The sequence below is a fragment of the Octopus bimaculoides genome, chromosome 3 (genome assembly GCF_046866305.1).
Source record: "Octopus bimaculoides isolate indiv1 chromosome 3, ASM4686630v1, whole genome shotgun sequence".
NCBI lineage: Eukaryota > Metazoa > Mollusca > Cephalopoda > Octopoda > Octopodidae > Octopus > Octopus bimaculoides.
The window spans coordinates 124623274-124645780 of NC_142930.1; the positions used below are offsets into that span (position 1 = coordinate 124623274).

At 36.5% G+C, this 22507-nt stretch overlaps 1 protein-coding gene across 12 annotated transcripts in view; it reads left to right on the forward strand.

Moving 5' to 3' along the window:
* LOC106876527 (uncharacterized) overlaps positions 1–22507 on the forward strand; it is a 257790-nt gene that overhangs the window by 181650 nt on the left and 53633 nt on the right. For 10 of the 12 annotated variants that reach the window (XM_089349616.1, XM_089349612.1, XM_089349613.1 and 7 more), the window contains 2 exons: positions 7450–7518; positions 8845–8898. In XM_089349616.1, coding sequence (XP_089205742.1) covers positions 7450–7518; positions 8845–8898 — 123 coding nt within the window. Of the gene's footprint in view, positions 1–6131; positions 6387–7449; positions 7519–8844; positions 8899–22507 lie in introns of those variants that run through there. The other 2 variants (XM_089349620.1, XM_089349622.1) reach the window with 1 other exon arrangement.

The following is a 22507-nucleotide window of genomic DNA, read 5'->3' on the forward strand; positions in this document are numbered from 1 at the left end:
AGCTTTTTGTGTGTGCCAAGCACCTCCTTCATCGGGTCCTATCACTTCCTGGATATATTCTCAAGCGTGACTAATTGAGACTATACCTATTATACAATCATCTCATACATGGTCTGACCCCTATGTGTCCAGCCAGTTGGCTCAGCTTCAAGAGTCTATTTTGAGATTCTTTCCTGCATCTTTCTAATCATCTCTTTACTCTTTTACTTATTTCAGACATTTGACTGCGGCCATGCTGGAGCACCACCGTTAGTCGAGCAAATCGACCCCAGGACTTATTCTTTGGAAGACTAGTACTTATTCTATCGGTCTCTTTTGCCAAATCGCTAAGTTACAGGGACGTAAACACACCAGCATCGGTTGTCAAGCGATGTTGGGGGGACAATCACAGACACACAAACATACACACACACACACACACACACACACACACACACACACATATATATATATATATATATACATATATACGACGGGCTTCTTTCAGTTTCCGTCTACCAAATCCACTCACAAGGCTTTGGTCGGCCCGAGGCTAGAGTAGGAGACACTTGCCCAAAGTGCCATGCAGTGGGACTGAACCTGGAACCATGTGGTTGGTAAGCAAGCTAATTACCACACAGCCACTCCTACGCATAATAACAGAACTGTGACCTCTCAATGTGAAGTGGTGGCTCAATCTGGAGAGGTTCTCTGATCTCCAAGTTATGCACTTCAACTGCTTGTGTTCACACTCTTTCAGTTGATACCTAACATTTATGACAATAGGTGAGGACAGGCATAAAAACTGGACTAAAAGCCAGCAAGCTTGGCTTTTTTACCAACTCCTCTTCTGAGGATCAAATGTTGATGGTAACACGTTACTGAGTCAACACTGGCAATTCTAGGATTCAATTCAGCTTCCTGAGAATGAGGGGGGTGGAGGTGAACACCATTGGCTCCAGTATTGGGAGTTTTATTTTATTGACTCCAAAAGGAGGAAAGACAAAGTTGACCTTAGTATGATTTGAACTCAGAGCATAGAGAATCAGAAGAAATATTCTGTCAGCGGTTCCCATACACACACACACAAACTCACATCTATTCTGGTGCTCTGAACTACACTCACCACTCTACAGCTCCTCCACTGTTGTGTGCTGCACTCATTAGGCCTCCTCCACTACATCATATCTCTGACCCTGCTTTGCCTGTCACAATACAGTTTATTAAATCTCCTTCAATTTTTTTGCTGAGTCATGTGATTCTATGCTGGGACATGTAAGAGCATGTCACCGCTTTAATGTAACTTTTTATCAGAATTTTAGCACAACAACCACCATAAAATATTTTGTTGAATGTAAATACTTTTGCTTTCTTAATCACTCCAGTCTGGTTTTGTAGTTCATTGTAGAAAAATAGCTATATACATGAAAGAAGAAATATAAATAAATATATATATATATATATATATATATATATATATATATAATCACCTGTCACACTCTTATGAATGTATCCACCCACACCTCTCACTCCCCAGTCCATGTTCACTTTATATTCACCTTCTTGTACCTTGGAAGTATGCTCTGAAACTTCAACCCTCTATATAATGTAAGGTAGCTATGTATCTCCTCTATAGTAGTACACTTGTGCCTGTCCCTCTTTTATACTTCATCCTCATAACCCCATAACGCCAAATCTCTACTGGTGACCTTCATTCGTGCAGGTGTCATGAAAAAAGCACCCAGTACACTCTGAGGTGGTTGGTGTTAGGAAGGTCGTCCATCCCTAGAAACCACGACAAAGCAGGCATTGGAGCTCAACATAGTCCTCTGCCCCATTAGATCTTGTTGAAGCATCCACCCCATGCCAGTATGGGACACAGACGTTTAATGATGACCTCGCATACATACCAAGCAGCATTGGCTTTGGTTTTCCCTTGGACAACATCAGTGGTGTGGAGAGTGGGAGACTGGTATGCTGGTCCCCAAGTACACTTCACTTAACGTAGTTCTCGAGGAGATTCAGTATGACACAGAGTGCGACATGGCTGGCCCTTTGAAATATAGGTACAACTGCAACAGGAAGAAAGAGTGAGAGAAAGTTGTGGTGAAAAAATACAGCAGGGTTCATTGCTACCCCCTGCCAGAGCCTTGTGGAGCTTTGTTTTCACTCAATAAACACTCACAACTCCCAGTCTGGGAATTGAAACTGTGATCCTATGACTTTGAATCCACTGCCCTAACCACTGGGCCATTGCACCTCCACACACATCATCATCGTCTGCTTTCCATGCTGGCATGGGTTGGACAGTTCGACTGGGGTCTGGGAGGCCAGGAGGCTGCATCAGGCCCCAATATGATCTGGCAGTGTTTCTACAGCTGGATGCCCTTCCTAACACCAACCACTCCAAGAGAATAGTGGGTTCTTTTTACATGCCATCGGCACAGGGGCCAGAGGAGCTGGCATGAACCACAATCGGATGGTGCTTTTTATGTACCACTGGCATGGAAACCAGTCAAAGCGGCATTGGCATTGGCAACATTTGGATGGTGCTTTTTACATGCTACCAACACGGGGCTCACAACTACAATTTCCATTTGATTTGATTTTGATATTGCTGTTGATGTACTTGACTCAATAGGTCTCCTCAAGCACCGCATGTCGCCCTACAATCCAAGATACTTTTGAGTGGGCTGGTTATGCAACACTAGTGTAGGTTACAGCTGTAGACTCACTTTATTTGCCGGGTCTTCTCAGCTCTATTGATAAAGCATATTACTCTACCTCCGGTGTTCAAGCACTAGTTTTTCCACCTTGTTTCACATTTATGTACTTACTCTGGTACACACACACACACACACACACACACACACACACACTATCATCATCTTTTATCATCCACCCTCCATGCTGGCATGAGCTGGCTGATTTGACAGGAACGGGCCAGGCAGAAGACTGCACCAGACTTCTGGGTCTGTTTTGGCATGGTTTTTACAGCTGGATGCCCTTCCTAACACCAACCACCCCGTGTGTGTGTGTGTGTGTGTGTGAATGTCTTTGTCTTGGCATTGCATGATAGTTGTACAGTCAGTGCCATTTATTTCCAATCTTCCATGAAACCTCATTTGGCTATGGATAAATATTAATTTGCTTGGAAGCAGGTAAGGGTTGCAGACAGGTAGGATATCCAGTCATAGAAAATCTGCCTGAACAAATTCTGCTGTGCCTTGCAGGTATGAAAAAGTGAACATTTAAGTCAGGAGGAGGATTGAATGTGGTGTAAATGCCATGTGCATGTTTGTGTATGGTATTCATTACATGATTGTGGATCCTTGTAGATTAACGATGCATGCAGGGTGCATACAGACAATGTATCAGCATACAAGTATACATGTGTTTACTCCATACATGTGTACATTTGGACATGTACAACATAATCACATATCATCATTTAATGTCTCTTTCATGGGTTGAATGGTTTGATAGGATCCAACAAGCCAGAGGACTGTATTGAGTGCCAATGTCTGGATTGGTGTAGCTTCTATGGCTGGATGCCTTTCCTAATACCAGCCATATTTCAGATTGTTCTGGGTACTTTTTTGTAACACCAGCACTGGTGGAGTTGCCATGTAATTTGCAAGACAAAAGAAGAAAACCCTCTGAACTAATTGGGGGTGGAGTGGCTTTTGACTAGAGGAGGTGGCTTTTTGCCAGGAGTTGAGAGTGAAAGTAGGATAGAGAGACAGAAAAAGGTGTTTTGCTATCGAGGAGATACAGGGCCATCCCCCATTATATGAGGGTGAGAGTAGCTAGAAAGGCAACAATGAGGGTGGCGAAGGGATGTCAGAGCAGACTCTTCGGGTACAAGAAAGTATGTATGAGAGAGTATGAATGAAGAAGGAATAAGTTCTTGAGAGTATGAGTTTAAGAGGAGAGTGACAACTGATTAGGGACAAGCAATTGAGGTAAACATAGTGGGAATGGAACAATTATAGCAATATTTGTAAAGTGTGAGACATAGTTGATTTGACTGAGTCCCTAGTATGTAACTGGTATCTATTTTATCAACTCCAGTAGGATGAAAGCTAAAAGTACTCTCCTGTTTATAACTTGAACCCAAGAGACATAATTTAATGTTGTGCTGCATTTAGTCTGTTTGATTATCTTAGTTACATTTCCACCCTTTAAATATAATGTAATTGAATGTCTATTTTCAGTCATTACCGTTTATTGTTGGCAGGGAACTAACTAACCTGTTATCCTTGGCGGAGGCCACTTTTAAGTTGACCCAAATTGTGTGAATCCAGGCAACATCTGATATTTAAAATGTCTCTTAAGAAAAATTTCTACTTTAGTAAATATGCCCCCTTCTCTCTCTCTTTCTCTCTCCCTGCCTCCCTCTCTGCTCTCTCCACTCTTTCCATCTCTCTCTCTCTCTTTCTCTCTCTTTCTCTCTCTCTCTCTCTCTCTCTCTGTGTGATTTTTATATAACAGCTCAGCAAAAAATACTTTCCTCACTTTTAAATGTCCTTCTCTGTCTAATTACAGTTCTGTTGTACTGGTCTCCTTATTTTAAGGACAAGTGCCAATTCCTACATAATAGGGAACTAAATTCAATTTATACAAATTATCTTCAACTTCTGCCCCCTCTTGTCTTATGTATATATATATATATATATATATATATAATTTATATAAATTGTTTTGTGTTTATCATTGCATTTAAACATTGTGGAAAGGTGGACATAAGGGCAACTGTTGGAGTTGTCATTGTCAAAATTAGTGAGCTTTTCATGGTGGAAAGATTTTATTAACCCAGTCATATGTAAATTAGCAATTTCTTAATTAGCATTTTGTGGCCTGTTTCTTTAATATAAAACACCTGTTGCTGTTATCTGTAAGTTAATGTTAATTATTGTATGTGCAATGTGTATATTATTGTGTGCAGTGTATATTATATCTGTACTGTATATATCATGTCTGTGATCTATTATGTGTGCAGTGTGTGTGTATATAAAAAGAATGCAAGTAAATTTTGAACCCCACTTGTGTTTTTATACATACACTACTCTTGGAACCAACCCTGGGTTGGATCTATGGTTTATATTGGATTGGGTGTCTATGTATATTTGTATTTATGTGTGTGTGTCTTTATGTATATAGATACATGTATATATATGTGTGTATATATATATATATATATATATATACACATACATATTTTATTCTCTCTCTGTTTATTTCCTTGTTCCTTTCTGTTGAAGAGCGTAGGCTTGAAACGTAAAAAGACTTTCTCACCTTCCTAAGTGTTAAACTAATACACCTGCCTGTTGTTTATACACCTGTCTTCGTCATTTGTTTTTCTGTAAATTTCAACTATACATACAAACTGACAGTATACTACCAACAAACAACAAAGAGTTGCTTCAATGTACTGTAGGCTCATTACTAAATACCCAGCCAATTCTGGTGCCCTATATGTTGATATACCAAGAGTCTAAGGAATCTGGCAACTGAACTGAAATATATTTTGTGAATATTATTGTAAGCATTTACCATGTATTGACTTTTAAAAAAATGTCTAATATTAGTGCATGTATGTCCCTGACAAAAAAAAAATAAAAGGGCATTAGCATATGTAGGAATCGAACCCACACCTCTTATACAGAATATGCACATGTTTACACATAGACATATTACTGTTTGGTGTGTATATAATCTTTTGGTCAGTTTCTCAATGTATCTGTTCACAAAATCATTCTATTCATGTTGGGAAAAGCCCATTTATTCAACGGAGCATACTCTCTCTCAGTCTGTGTGTGCACCGGTTTACTCGACTCTCTGCAACTTGTTTTCCCAGTTCTTGTCACCAGATAATCCTGTCACAAAAGATTATTTCTTATATAATTATTTCTTTAACAGAAAAGAAAAAAAAAAAAAACTATTTTTTCTTTCAATCTAATTTCACTGATGTTTTTGTTGTAAAATATTTGTCAAGTTGTGAATGTGAATTTGTTATAAATAGATCATTGTGGCCCTTCTAAATATTTACTTTTTTTTGTTGCTATTTATTCTTAATACTTTAGTAGCAAGGCCTCGATTTGAGCAAACCTCAATTTGTGAACCATATCAATTGTAGATATAGCACATTCACACTTCATAACTTTGCTGTTTATGAAAGATTAAAACATTATCGTTATGAACCAAAAGTGATTTTACTGTTAGTCAACAACTGCTCTCTGCATTCTATGGAAACGGTATATATTCACATACATATGAATCTATGTGTGTGTGTTTGTGCCAGCTAGTATTAAGACCACGGATATCTGTGACTTCAGCTCAAATCGAGTTTACTTTGTCTTTCTTTTACACCAAAACTGTAGAAACACTCAACCCTGAAACAGTCGGTCAGCTCTTAATAATTTTCTCTTCATTATCCTTACGTAATATATGTATCTTTTAACCTTTACTTGTTTCAGTAATTAGGCTGTAGCCATGCTGAGGACTGCCTTCAATTTTTTGGTCAAATGAATCAACCCCAGTACTTATTTTTTTAAAGCATGTTACTTACTTTTTCAGTCTTTGTTTGCTGAACTGCTATGTTACAGGGATGTAAACACATCAACACCAGTTAAGCGGTGGTGAGGAACAATCACAAACAAAAATGATCACATGCCCATATATATATATATATATATATATATATATATATATATATATATATATATACACACACACACACACACACACACACACACACAACAAGCTTCTTTCAGTTTCTACCAAATCTTCTTATAAGGCTTTGGTCAACCCAAGTTTATAGCAGAAGGCACTTGCCCAAGGTGCCATGCAGTGGGACTGAACCCAGAACCATGTGGTTGGAAAACAGGCTTTTTTATCATACAGCTGCACCTACATTGTGTGCTATCTATAAACAGACATAGTCATACAAGTGGTGCTGTTTGTTTGCAATATCTGGTGAAAACATGTCTAGACTAGAGAAAGCTATCACCTTGCCTGGAAACAGGTAAGTGTTGGCAATACGGAAAGCGTTTGGCTGTTGAAATCTGTCTCAAAATATACCTCTTGACTCCTGGAAGTGTGTTAAAATGAAGCATTAAGACAATGAAAATGCTAATGATGATTGTTCAAAAATGATTGCATATTAGTATGTCTCTGGTTCTATTTTTTGTAATAATCCTCTTCGGAAAGATAACAAAAAGTCTAAAAACAAGCTGTCTTTCCAGAATCTTCTCTCATCAAAAAAAAAAAAAATACCATATTAATTATGAAGACCAACTTATAAAGTATATATTTCACTGATCAGATTTTATTGATTTTGTTTGCTGGAAACTCCTAATTTGAAAAGATTTAATGTCAAAACTGACAACTAATTTATAATATCAGGTGAAATTCATTGTTTTTTAAAAAATTTTTTTAAAATTGTTTTTCTTGTCTTTTGTGATTTAGATGGCTAAATCTTCAGAAATGAATTCCGTATCAAAACAAAAGGACATGAAACAGGAGAGGAAGATTGAGGTAAGATATCGGTTAATGAATTATCTGCTCACAATGTTTATGAATTTATTAATAGGTGCAGACAGTAGGCACAGGCATAGCTGTGTGGATAAGAAGCCTGCTTTGAAACTGCGTGGTTTTGGGTTCGATCCCAGTGCACAAAGCTTTGGGAAAATGTTTTCTATTTTAGCTCCAGGCCAACCAATTCTTTGTGACTGAATTCGGTAGACAGAAACTGTAGAAGCCTGTTGTGTGTGTGTGTGTATACACACACATACACATGAAACTATATATGTCTTTGTGAGGGTTGGCAACAAGGGCATCTGACCATAGAAGATCTGCCTCAATAAATTTCATTTATGCAAAAGTATGGGAAAGTCGATGTTAAATAATAATGATGATATATCATAACTAGCGTCAATGAGATAAGTTTACCTCTGCTGGCTGGGTTGGAACTGATGGGATGTCATCACTATTATTAGCATTCAATGCTAATTTGTCATGTAACATCACACTTTGACCAATCACAGTCGGTACATTAAGCATATTGGTATATTTTGACCATTACAAGCTGAGATCACATGCAGCAAAACACTTCACTGGACTCATTTTCTTTTTCATTTAGCCAGCCCACTTACGCGTAACATTCCTTCATTGGACACTAAACTCTGCTTGCGAAGACCTGTTGGGGCAAGTGAAAGCGAAATCGTGATGGCACCTGTACCAGTGGAGCACTAAGAGCACCGTCCGAGCGTGATTGTTGCCAGAGCAGCTGTCTAGCTTCTGTGCCAGTGGCACGTAAATACTGCCATTTGAGCGGAATCATTACCAACATCGCCTTCCTGGCACGTGAAAAGACATTCGAGCGAGATCATTGCCAGTGCCGCTGCACTGGCTCCTGTGCAGGTGGCACGTAAAATACGCCATTTCAAGCGTGGCCATTGCCAGTACCGCCTGACTGGCCTTCGTGCCGGTGGCACGTAAAAGCACTCACTACACTCTCGGAGTGGTTGGCGTTAGGAAGGGTATCCAGCTGTAGAAACTCTGCCAAATCAGATTGAAGCCTGGTGCAGCCACCTGGTCCACCAGTCCTCAGTCAAATCGTCCAACCCATGCTAGCATGGAAAGCGGACATTAAACGATGAGGATGATGATGATGATGATTTGAAAACAGGGACTTTTCTCAAAATATTGTAGGCTTATTTATTAAACAGCCCATGTAAGTTAACTCAATCTTTTGTGTTTCATTTGTTGGCATCACCTTAGATGTTTAGATTAATCAGTCAGCTACATTGCTCAAAAATTTTACAAACATTTGTACACAATATACCTTTTTACCTATTCCAGGATATGATGTATATGAAGCAAGGCTGGCTGATAAAACAAGGCAGCACTGAGAAAGTAAGTTACAGCAGCAATTTCTTTGCATTTTTACCCAGGTATCAAATCCCCACATACTTTCTCTACCCAAAAACCCTGCCCTATATTCTACACCTAGAAATTCCTGTATTTTACACCCTGCTTTATATTCTACACCTGACACATTACTCTATATTCTACCCCAGAAACCTCTCTGTTCTACAACCTGCTTTATATTCTACACCCAGTCACCTTGCTCTGTGTTCTCTTTACAAAATACAATAACCAATCCTTTTTTCCTAATAATCCTCATATCTCTTCCCTTTTCTTTCTTCAATCGATTCTTCTCTGCTGGAGTTCTTCCCATTAGAAACATGAATTGGACATAGGAAAGTTTTGTGTAAGAAAAATTTCAATTAATATATGATTCTCATTTCTTTATGTATGCGTTTTTCCCCTCCATTTCAGTACCATTTTAAATCTTTTTTTTTTTTTCTGAAGAATGTTTTCTTTCCTATAGCAGCTGGTAATATTTGGAACTCAAGCTCTCCAAGATTCCTTTCTCATTGCTAATTGACCAAAATTGTTGATATTTATCTAATCACACTGTTTTCATAAAATGGCATTTTTGATTTAGTTTCTTTTTTATTAATGTATTATATCTTTATTTTTTTTATATTTCTAATTATCTATCTGGAGTTTCTTTTCACAGTATTTCAGTTCAAGTCTTGGCTCTCATTAGGTTTTCTGTTTGTATTCTTCAGTTTTTTTTCATCTCTCTTCAAAAAGAAAGAGAGAGTAAGAAACCACCCAAGTTTCCATGACTAAATGTTTTCCCCAATGTTAGTTGGAATCCCTATAAAAGACGTATACTTTTGATGTTTTGATATATTAATTCTAATGTTTTCTTTACAGAGGCACACTACAGTCTCACAGATATTGGAGAGGGCGGGAAAGAGGAGTGGTAGTGGAAGATTTGCCTTTGTTACCTAGTTAGTACTAATTTAATTAATCCCTGGGGGCATGAATGATCATGTCAATCCCCTCTCCAGACTCCATCTGGGATGAAATTCAACCTATTTTGTATAGAGGTATAAAGGAATACAACAAAACAGAGAGAGAGGGAGAGGGAGGGAGAGAGAGAGAGAGAGAGAGAGAGAGAGAGAGAAAAAGATGCTCAGTGGGTGAGGGAGAGAGAGAGAGTCAGTAAGTCCAAAGAAAGAGACAGACAGACAGACAGTTCAGTGGATAGTAAGTACGAGAGAGAGATGTAGAGAGAATGAGACGGTAAAGGAGGATGAGGAGGAAAAAGAAACAGTAAGAGTGACGGAGAAGCAATTGAAATAGTAAAAATAATCTTTGCTTCACCATTACTTTTTTTTAATTCATTTTGTTTTTTATTGTTCTTGTTTCTTTAAAATAAAATTAACTCAGGTTTTCCTTTGTCTTAGAGAAGTTGCTGGTTTCCTTTTTATAACAAAATGATTTTCCTTTCAGTTCTCAATCTTGGTCAATCCAGCAGACCACCCATCCATACAGGATTAGATATTATATCGCACCTTGATATATCTGTCTAGTCTTATATCTCCTGTCGGTAACAATTTGTTTGCTTTCTATCTTTTTTCTGTATCCCCTCTGCCATTTTCTTTTACCAATCTAAATAGTTTGTTTTTGTTTTGTTTTTCTGTTTCTTTTTCTCACAGATTGTACCTTTTCGTTTATTTACCTGTGCCTGTATAACACACACACACACACACACACACACACACACACACACACACACAACTATTCTGCAGGTGTTTTAATAAGATGCATGAAGGTCACAATTCTCTAATCCATGGTTAGAGGTATTTGGCTTCCAGTTGTTAGGTCATTAGGTTGACACCCAGCGATGCAGTGTATTGTTGAGCAAGACACTTTATTTCCCATTGCTTCAATCCACTCAGCTGGCAAAAATGAGTTGTACCTGTAATTCAAAGGGGCCATCCTTGTCGCATTCTGTGTCACACTAATTTTCCCAGAGATCTACATTAAGGATATGCATGTCTATGGAGTACTCAGCCACTTGCACATTAATTCCTCTAGTAAGCTGTTCTGTTGATCAGATCTACTGGAAGCCTCATTGTAATCAACAGAGTGCCAGTGAGTCCAGCTCAAATATTCTGTTGTTCCAGCCAACTAGATCAGACCTGTCACACTTAACCTACAATGTTTTAAAACTATGCAATCACATCATCAAACTCTCAAAGCTATGAGATAATGCATGATTAATTCAAAACAATGTGAAAAATAAGCATTGCATTTGACAGTAATCTGAATGCTAAAGGATTAAGTCAACAGGATTAATTATTCCCATGTTGACGGTGACTCCACAAAAGAAATTTACTGCACTGGTGTATGTGTGTGTGTGTAGATATCCTCATTGTTTTAATGTCTACTTTTCCATACCTGCATGAGTCGGTCAAAGTTTGTTGAGGCAGATTTTCTACAACCAGATGTTCTTCTTTCACCAACCCTCATTTGTTTTATAAGCTAAGTAATATTTTCCTTTAGTCCTTCAAATATGAACAGATCAATGGCCAGACATCTTTTCACAGAAGATTGCAAACAAATGATTGCATTTGTATGATGGTGATGTTTGTTTACAGTCAGTGTGTGAGGTCATGACATGGTCACACACACACACACACACACACACACACACATTTAAGCCAATGTATGTTGGACTGTGAAGTGTACTCTTCATCCAAGGTTATGGTTCTGTAGATAATCTAACACAGTGGTTCTCAACCATTTTTTACTTGTCTATTTCATTTGAATGGAACTTCATAGCCATTTTATGTTTTAAAAATGCAATTTTTCATTATTATTATTAATTATTATTCGTAATTGTATTGAAAAAAAATTGTCAAAATATTTTGTGTATTGTAATAATATATTAACCAATTTATTGCACGTAAATTTTAATAACAAAATCTTATAGCCATATGTTTGAGAACCACCGGTCTGATTAACCAAATACCTAGCTGCTACCTGTTCTGCTGGAACATGACTAGCCCAGGACTACACATTGCAATAACAATACATCTATACACACACACACACACAAACACACACACATATGCATGTATGTTCACATATACATACATACATACATACATGTTTTAGAAGCTCCATAAGATGAATCCCCAAATGGCTGATGTATGGTATTTATTATTTTATAAATTTTGTTTAGAGGGGAGGTGGAAATTGCTCTTAAATGTTGTCACTGCTGTTTGCTTTTATCTTATTTATTTAAACGTATGATTTCCTTCCAAGTCTGTATGTGTCATGTAGATATTCTCATCCAAAATGGAGACAAATACCAATACATTTGAACAATTGTGAAGATTTCTTCACATGAAACCATTGGTTGCCTTTTAACCCACAAATAGTGTGTATGTATGTACATATATATATATGTACATATATATATATATATATATATATATATATATATATATATATATAGGCATACATACATACAGCCATTTAGTATTAACTACGAGAAGAAAGAGTACTCAATGTCATAGTAGAGCTTAATGATATTTTATTTTGGTTGATTCAGCCTTTCTGAATTTCACTTGTAGGCACACAGGATCTTCAGGCAAGTAGACACAGCTTCCCTGAAGATTTTGTGTGGCTACAGTGAAACTCAAGGGCAGCAAGGGGCTGACATGACCAGAAATAATATATACATATATATTTACACACACACACACACACACACACACACACATATATATATATATGTTGTCCTCTGCACCAACTTTTCTAACATGAACATTTCTTAATACAATCGAACACCAAGCAGATACTGGCAGGTACACACACAGCAACTCTGTAACGCTTTTGTTCTTTTACTTTATGTAATGTCATGACATACAATGCAAGTAAATATTTAATATATATTCATTTCTTTTAAGCACTCTCACTCTCTCTCTCTCACATGTCAGTAACATATCTTACAATATAGATTTGGTTTATACAGATTCTTTCTCACTCTTTCACTGGGTCAGGTAGTTGGAGTACAACAAATATTATGGTCTCTCTATCTCTTTCACTCTCTTTCTCTCACTCTCTCTTTCTCTCTCTCTTTCTCTCTCTCTCTCTCTCTCTCTCTCATTTTATATCTACTTTTGAATTTACTTTATTTTAATATTCTTTTACTTATAATTTTTACCTATTTATTCATTTTTATTACTAGTAATATTCGTTCTGGCCTTTTATAATCAGTTCAAAACCTGCCAAGGTCAGCCTTGCCTTTTGTACTTTCAAACTCAATACAAAATCAGTCAAGTACTGTTTTTGTATTGACTAAGTCCTCCCCTCTCAAAAAAACTGCTGGCCTAAATCAGAAACCATTATTATCATTATCATTATTTTCAATTCCATGTTAAATGTTTAAAATTAAAACTTCCTTCAGTTGTACTGGTTTCTGTTGAAAAGTTTAAATTTTAAATACCCACAAATACATATTATCATCATCATCATCGTTTACCGTCCATTTTCCATGTTGGCATGGATTGGATGGTTTAACTGAGGTCTGGAGAGCCAGCGGCTGCACCAGGCTCCAATCTGATCTGGCAATGTTTCAACAGTTGGTTGCTCTTCCTAATGCCAACCACTCCGAGAGTGTAGTGGGTGCTTTTTATGTGTCACCGGCACAGGAGCCAGTTAGGTGAGCCTGGTATTGATTATGTTCAGATAGTGCTTTTTACATGCCACCGGCAAGGGAGCCAATCAGGCGGACCTGGCATCCACTACGTTCGGATGGTGCTTTTTACTTGCCACTGGCACAGGAGCCAGTTGGGGGACACTGGCATCAACCATGTTTGGATGATGCATTTTACATGACACCGGAACAGGAGACAATCAGGGAGCACTGGCCACAGCTACGATTTTGGTTTTACTTGACTCAACAGGTCTTAAGCATATATCACCCATGCATCAAGGGTACTCTTAAATGGGCCAGACATGCAACACTGGCATCAGCTATGGCTGCGATCTCACTTTAGTTGCTGGGCCTTCTCAATCACAGCAAATTTCCAAAGGTTTCAGTCTCCTGTCATTGCCTCTGTGAGGCCAAATAGTCGAAGGTCATGCTTCACCACCTCGAGTCTACCTGTTCCACAAGTTCCTTCATATATATATATATATATATATACACACACACACACACACACACACACACACACACACACACACACACACACAAACACACACACACGGGTGAGTGGACTAATGAAAGAAACAGGAACACAACACATTTAGTAGGAGTTACATTATTACTATTATTATTTAAAACAGTTTGATCCAGCCCCACACAACTTAGTTTTGTATACTTAGTTAACCAAATCAGTGAACTGACCTGGCAAGCTAGGTTCCTGTAACAAGGCTACGAAACTTTGTCACATGGGGCCACACAAAACTATTTCAAATAATAACAACAATAATAATAATAATTATATATATATATGTTTAGTTTCTTTTAAATTTCAATTATTTTCATTTGAAAGAATGTTGTAGTTACTATTTTTCTTTTTTATTTAAACATTTTTATTTCTCAACTTCTACAATTTTTATCTTTTTTTTCTTTTTTTCCATTTTTTAAAAAATTTTTTCCATTTTTTTTTTCTCTCTTGGAAACTTTCTTCATGGCTAACTCCTATAAATTATTTTTCTTGTCTATCTTCTGCCTATTCAATTGGTTCTCTATAAAAATGGCCTTTCCTTCTACCATTTTTGTCTTGACAAGAGGAAAATAAGTTTTCCTTCAGACAGCAGCCTGTCTTCTTTTATCAACTTACAGTATCCAACCCATGCCAGCATGGAAAACGGACGTTAAACGATTTCTCTCATTCTTTTACCATCTTGTTTATTTTATTGCATTCATTTAACATTAATGGATGACTAAAATCTTATTATTGTTTAACTAAATTATTTTCTTGAGTGCGGGACCCATCTAAAATGGAAGGTTGCTTTAGTGTAACTGGTAGCCTGTCTGTGTGGGTTACTTTTGACCCTTTTTATCTGTCCAAGGGGTTTTTAACTCAATATATATTTACAGGGTGCGGTGAATAAACTGTCGTCTAAATTACGCAAAAATTAAAATAACGCTGACATCTCATTTTAACAGATATATTTACCAAAATTATATAAAAAATATCTCAAAATACTAAAGAGTAAATTTATTCAATAAAATCACCATTGGCTTCAATCATGGCCTGCAGACGACTTCGGAATCTCCTGCAACTCTTCTGGATGGTCTCCTTGTTTAGGTTGGTGAATGCTGCCATGATCCTTGCCTTCAGTTCATCTTTGGTGTTGCAAGGAGTTTTGTTGGTCTCTCACCCAACTGTGACCCACACATAATAATCAAGAGGGTTGCAGTCTGGGGAGTTGGGTGGCCAGATGTTAGGGGTGATGTGGTCGCAGAAATTGTCTGACAGTTATGATTGGGTTCTCCTGCTTGTGTGGTATGATGCAGAGTCCCATTGTCAGATATAGGGTTTCCAGCTACCACCTTCTTGACCCAGGACAGCACTACCTCCTCTACTTTGACGTAGGCCTCCGTGTTGAGTCTAAGGCCATGTGAGAAGATGAATGGAGTCATAACGTCGCCATGATGTTAACTAGATGTTTGATTTTTATAACTCTCAGCACATTTTTATCACTTCCTGCTCAAATACCAAGCAGTACAGTATGTCGTTTCCAAATTTCTGGCAATGAATTGCATTGTGGTACTATTTTTCTCAGACAGTTCCCAACTGACCCTACTATACTTTGTAGTCAACAAAATCAAACACAATGCACATGTGCAAAATTAAAAATATAAAATGGCAACAATTTACTCATCGCACCCTGTATATTATAGCCCATCACTTGTAGCTGAATTCACTTCAAGTCATATTGTTAATATAGATCAATTATTTATTAATAGTAGTGGTGAGCTGACAAAATTTTCCCACTGGGCAAAATGCTTGACATTTCATCTGCCTTTGCCTTCCAAGTTCAAATTGTGCCAGATTCAACTTTGCCTTTCATCCTTGTGGGAGTTGATAAAATGGGCACTGTTGAGCATTGAGGTCAATGTAATCAACTAGTCCTTTCCTCCAAAATTACTGGCCACGTTCCAAAATTTGAAATCGTTATTATTAATAGCGGCAAGCTAGCAGAATCATTAAGCATGCCAGACAAAATGTTTAGTGGCATTTCTTTTGACTTTAGATTCCGGGTTCAAAGCCTGCCATGGTTGTTGTTGCCTTTTATGCTGTTGGGGTTGGTAAAGGTAACTTCTAGTCAAGCACTGGAGTCACTGAAATCAACTAACACACTCCTGAAATGCAGGCCTTGTGTCAATGGTAGAAAGAATTATCGTTATTAAGGCAACAAGCTGGCAGGTTCGTTACCACACTGGACAAAATGCTAAGCAACTTTTCTTCCAGCTCTTTACATTCTGGGTTCAAATTCTGCTGGGGTTGACTTTGCCCTTTTTTTTTTTGTTTTGGGGTCAATGTTATCACCTTGCCAACTCCCACCAAATTTCAGACCTTGTATTTATAATAGAAAAAAAAAAAATTATAGCTTAAAATGGCAGTGAGCTGGGAGAATTGTTAGCATATCAAGCAAAATGCTTAAGTGTTTCTTCCAGTTCTTTACCTTCTGACTTCAAATTCCTTTTGAGTGTGACTTTGCCTTTCATCCTTTCAGGATTAATAAAATCAATACCATTTGAAGATTGGGTCAATGTATTTTGACTTATCCACCCTTTCAAATTGCTGATTTTGTGCCATTATTATTATTATTATTTAATCCTACAATAGTTATGACATTTATTTGGCATCAAGCCAGGATCTATTATTACTGTATCTTCTTGAACAGTCTATAAACTTTTCTAAATCTATTAAATATTTAAATTAATTTTTCCTTTTTTAATAATTTTTTTTCTTCCATTTTGTTTTTTAATTTGTATTTATTAAAATTAAAATTTTTTTTTAAATGTCATATACACTAAAGTATAAATATATGAATACTGTTTTATTATAAAACTTAGATTATGTACTGATTTATAAAAAAAAAACTATATTTCCATCTTTCAAGATTGTCTGATGTTTACTTTATAAATTTTCCTCCAATTTAAAAATGGTAAGAAAAATACAACTAAGCTTGCCGTTTGTGTGATCTTAAATATTTTTTGGTTTGTTGATTTTCTTCGGAAAAAAAAAAAAGAATTCTTCTAAATTCAGTAAATAACAGCCTTGCACTATTACATCTGTCTTAATGATTTCTCTTCTGCCTCCTCCTCTTCCTCCTTATTCTCTTCCTCTTATTGGTTCTACTATGGCTGTCATATTTTACTTCTTTTTTTTTAGGCTTCCATATAATGTCTTATGATGTAGTAAGCTTCCTAGGCTTTTTAGTATTAATAATAATGACAATAATAATAATAATAATAATAATTGTTTTGCTTGCCTCATTTGAAGCATGGCTTACCAAGTAATTCATATTTTCCATTACATACTGGAAATAGTGTTGTTGTTGTAACTGTTATTGCTGCCGCCTTTGTATGGGAGGAGGTGTTTTCATTACCTCAATCCAAGAAACTTGTGAACTCTTTTTAGCAAAGAAAAAGTAGATAAATAAAAGCAAAAACAAAAATAGAAAGCTTTAAAATTCCTTTAAACTGCCATATTTAGAAAAGTTCTTAGCAAAACTTGTAATGACGTCAAGCTTTAAGAATTCACAGATAGTAAATCTAAAAAGGAAATCTTCATAGAATTCTGCTGTTCGTGTTTAGTTGTAGAAGTATTTCTAGTTGCAGTATTCTTTGACTGTCATTGCTTACCAATGCCAAATTCTTTCTCTGTTTCATCTGCTTTTTGTTTTATTTTTTATATTATATCTTTATTTTATTGGTTTATTTTTTCCCCCATTTTGTTGCATATGTGCATTTGAAGCAAAAAGCCTTAACACACACACACACACACTACACACCCACTAAAACTGCAAGCTGGCTGAATCCTTAGCACACAACAGACAACATGCTTAGCAGCATTTCTTCTGGCCATCTGTACTGAGTCGTGAAGGCACATGGCTTAATGGTTCAGGTATTCGACTCGCAATCATAGGATCACGAGCTTGATTCCTGGTGGCATGTTTTGTCCTTGAGCAAGACACTTTATTTCACTTTACTCCAGTCCACTCAGCTGGCAAAAAATGAGTAGTACCTGTATTTCAAGGGCCAGCCTTGTCATACTCTGTGTCACACTGAATCTCCCTGAGGAGTATCTAAAGGGGCATGAATGTCTGAAGCGCTCAGCCACTTGTATGTTAATCTCATAAGCAAGCTGTTCTGTTAATCAGATCAACTGGAACCTTCATCGCCGTAAGTGGCAGTGCCAGTTTCTTTTTTATATTCTGAGTTCAAATGCCACTCAGATCAACTTTTCCTTTCATCCTTTTGGAGTGGATAAAATAAGTACCAGTTGAGTGCTAGGGACCAATATACTCAACTATAACTCTATCCCTAAAATTGCTGGCCTTGTGCCAAAATTTGAACCCATTACACACACACACGTTCAGTTCCTTATTCTCTTTACAATTTCAGTGTCTCTGAACTTGGGCTGAGGGTATAACTTCATCCCATGCTCAAAAATCCATTTGTTACCCTTCTCCTACCCAGCTCTCAAATACATCCCAACCCCACTCCTCTTACATCACCTCACTCACATACTGTTGTCCTGACGAGGGGGGGGGTGCTCATTTTGCACTTTTCCTTTACTAGTTATCTCTAACAAAAAAAAAAAAAGGCAGGTGTGTGGAGGGAGTGCAGACAGGAAACGTTAACGAGATTGCTGAGGGGTATCTAGGAAGTGTTCATACCTGACAAAACACACACCATGGAAACAGTACACAAGACATATTAAAATATATAGTAACTGGTACATAGTATAATAAAGCTGCTTATATATAAATATATCAAGATAATATATATATACAAATATATTAAAGTAGAACAGTAATCCCTCACCATATTGTGGTTTATTATTTAAGTTTACATCGATTCCTCTGTAGTGTTTTGCATTTATAATAAAATATACAAATTATAAAAATGATTTAAAAAAATATACAGTACAGTACTGTTTCTACTTCACAGATTTTCATGGAATGTAACACCTGCAATAGTCAAGGGATTACTGTGTGTATATATATATATTAAAATAATCTATATATTTATATATAAATATATTAAAATATATATATATATTTATATATAAATATATTAAAATAATATATATTTATATATAAATCCATAAAAGAAGTACCAGTTGTGTACTGGGGTTAATGTAATTGACTTAGCACCTCCAAAATTATGCCCATTGTAGAGAGGATTATTATTATTATTATTATTATTATTATTATTATTATTATTATTATTATTATTATTATAAAGGTAGCAAGCTGGTAGAACCATTAGAGCATCAGATAAAATGCTTAGCGGCGCATTTTCTGCCCTTTACATTTTGATTGCATTTTTGCTGTGGTCAGCTTTACTTTTCATTCTTTCAAGATTTATAAAATAAATGCCAGCACTGGGCTCACAGTAATCAACTGAATCCCTTCCACACCAAAATTTGAAACCATTATTATTATTCGTTTTGAGTTCAAATTCTGCCGAGGTCGACTTTGCCTTTCATCCTTTCGGGGTCGATGAAATAAGTACCAGTTATGCACTGGGGTTGATGTAAATGACTTAATCCCCTTCCCCAAGCTGCCCTTGCAGCTTAAATTTGAAATCATTATGATTATTATTGGTAAGGTGGCGACAAGCTGGCAAAATCCTTAGCTACATTCCTTCTACCTGTTTATGTTCTGACTTCAAAATCTGCCAAGGTCAGCGTTGCCTTTTAAGCCTTGGGTGGGGGGGGGGGGTCGATGAAATAAAGTACCAGTCAATTACTGGGACTGATGTAATCAACTTGCTGCCTCCCGCTCAATTACTGACCTAGCGTCAAATTTAGAATTATTATTATTATTAATTATTAGCACCTTAGTATTGTCAAAGATGAGATTTTCTGGCGACACCTTACTGTCTAAAAAATGTTCACTACCTGCAGGCATTTCTTCTACTGTAATTATCCCGAGAGGGTCAAAACTATTTCTTTCTTCAATTGAATAAATAGAGAAAAGCTATTACAAATAAGAGATGTCAACTCCTCTACTCAAACAACATATATTTGCTTTCTGTACTGAATTCAGAGTTACGCACATGCACACACATACAAACACAATTAGGGTATAAAACTCTGTTGTCTACAGTTTGCTTTAAAGCTGTTCTTTAGTTTTTGGTTGTTATGGTTACAATTTCTGCAAATCTTTTTTCTGTTCATTAAAGCCAATATTTTATCTTCTTTTGGTAAAATTAATTTCAATCATTTCACCTGAATATTCTGCTGAATATTGTATTTTTAATATTTTCACATCTGATAATTTTTTAATCTAATTTATCTGGATTTGTTCTGGAATATATAGCATAATTTTAATTAAGTTTAATGTGGTAATTGTTGTTTAAATTTTAGATCTTTGTTAATTTAAAAGAACAAATGAAGAAGAATATTCTTGAAACTTCCATTCACTTCACTGTCCACCTGACCTGATCACTCTCACCCAGCCTTTACAAATAAGAATAGCTCTTCTATAACAAGAAACTTTTTCTTCTGGCCCCTTCTCTCATAATTTAACCCTTCATCTCCTAGCATAAGACTGCCCCTTCAAGGTTCAGTCTTGCAAGTTACATGGCAACCTCACTAGTGCTGGTTAATGTGTAAAAAGAAGCACAAAGTCCATACTGTAAAGTGTGTGATGTTAGGAAAGACATTCATCTATAGAAACCATGCCAAAGCAGACACTGAAGCACAACATAGCTTTCAGACCAATTGGATCCTGTTGATCTGTCCATCCATGGCCCTGGTTGGAACCCGGCCATAATAATAATAATAATGATGATAATAATAATAACAATAATAATAATGCCAGTATGGAACATGGATGTTAAATGATGACAAGTAATGTTCTTTCTCTCTGATTTGTCACAGTCATTGTTATCTCAAATGTTTTCATTAGATAGTGTGTGTGTGTGTTTGAATGAATGCATAGATATACGAGTGTAATTGTGTGAGTGAATGTACCACTGAGAACACAAAAGACTCAATACATTTGATAGAATTTATTCAATTGATAAGATATTCTAGTTTGTAATGGCTTCAAGCTTTAGTTAATTATGGTCTGAATAATACACATACTTAAATTTAAGTTTTTCTTCCTTGAAAAATCTGTTTCGTTTTTCACCAATGCCTGTTACTCAAGAAATCTGTAAATCAACTGGAATGTGGAACTTTGCTTGGGACAACTGTTCTACTGAAAATGGAAAGACAATCTTTCCATGTTATCAACAATAGATCCAAAATATCTAAAATCCTCTCGATTTTCTTCTCCTCCCCTCCCTGTTACTCTCCCCATCTTCATGCCACAATCGCACAGTCCTCTTCACTTTGCAAACACAGTTTTTTGGTCATTTTCACTCTATTGAATACATCCTCTCCTCTTCCCTGCTATTTATTAGTTCATTGTTTTTATTATCTCATTATGGAATCTCTTTTCCTTTCTTCCAAACTTCTGCTTCTTCACCTCAAAGAAATTCAGATAAAATATATTCAGAATTAATAACAGGATGAAAAATACTAAAATTAAAAACGAGGCAGGCATGACCAAATGTTAAGGTGTTAATTTCACAACTAAATGGTTTTAAGCTTGTTCCTACTGCCAAGCATCTTAGGCAAATGTTTTTCTACATCAGTTTTGTAACTTCAGGCTGACCAATGCCATGTGAGTAGAATTAATAGAAAACTGTAAATGTGCATGTGTGTGTGTTTGTGTGTGTGTGATTCCATTCTCTTCATATTGTTGCATCATCAAAATTTAACATCCCTGTTTCATGCTGACATAGGTTGGATGGTTTGACAAGCTCCGACAGGGCCAAGGGTTACATTGTTCTCCACCATCAGCTTTGGCATGGTTTCTATGGCTGGATGCCCATCTTAATGTCAGCCACTTTATAGCATCTACTAGGTACATTTTTTGTGCCACCAGCACCAATTAAGACATCCTCAGCTTGCAAGACTATGAACCCCAAGAGATGGGGACGGGCTCGATAGTAAGAGATTATAGGTTAAAGTATGCAAAAAATGAAGAGTAACAGATTATTGTAGAGGAGCTGTATAGCTGCTCACATTTCAAAGAGAGGGAGAGATTGAACAGTAGATACTTCTGTGATAGAGTTGAGATGTCCACTTTTTAATCTCTTTGAAGCTCCAATTGCCCATTCTCTCTCTGCTTTCAAAATGTGATACAGATTCATGTATGGCTGCTGAATGGTTTGTCATTCAAAGGATCTAAGGAAATAGCACCTTACATGGAAACAAGAAAGAGTTGGTCCTAGAAAAGTTACCTTGATAAATCTCATGTAACCCTTGTCAAAATAGAAAAAGCTAATCTAAAAATGACCATGATATAGAAAATTATGGCGAAGATTATTGAAAATAATTTACCC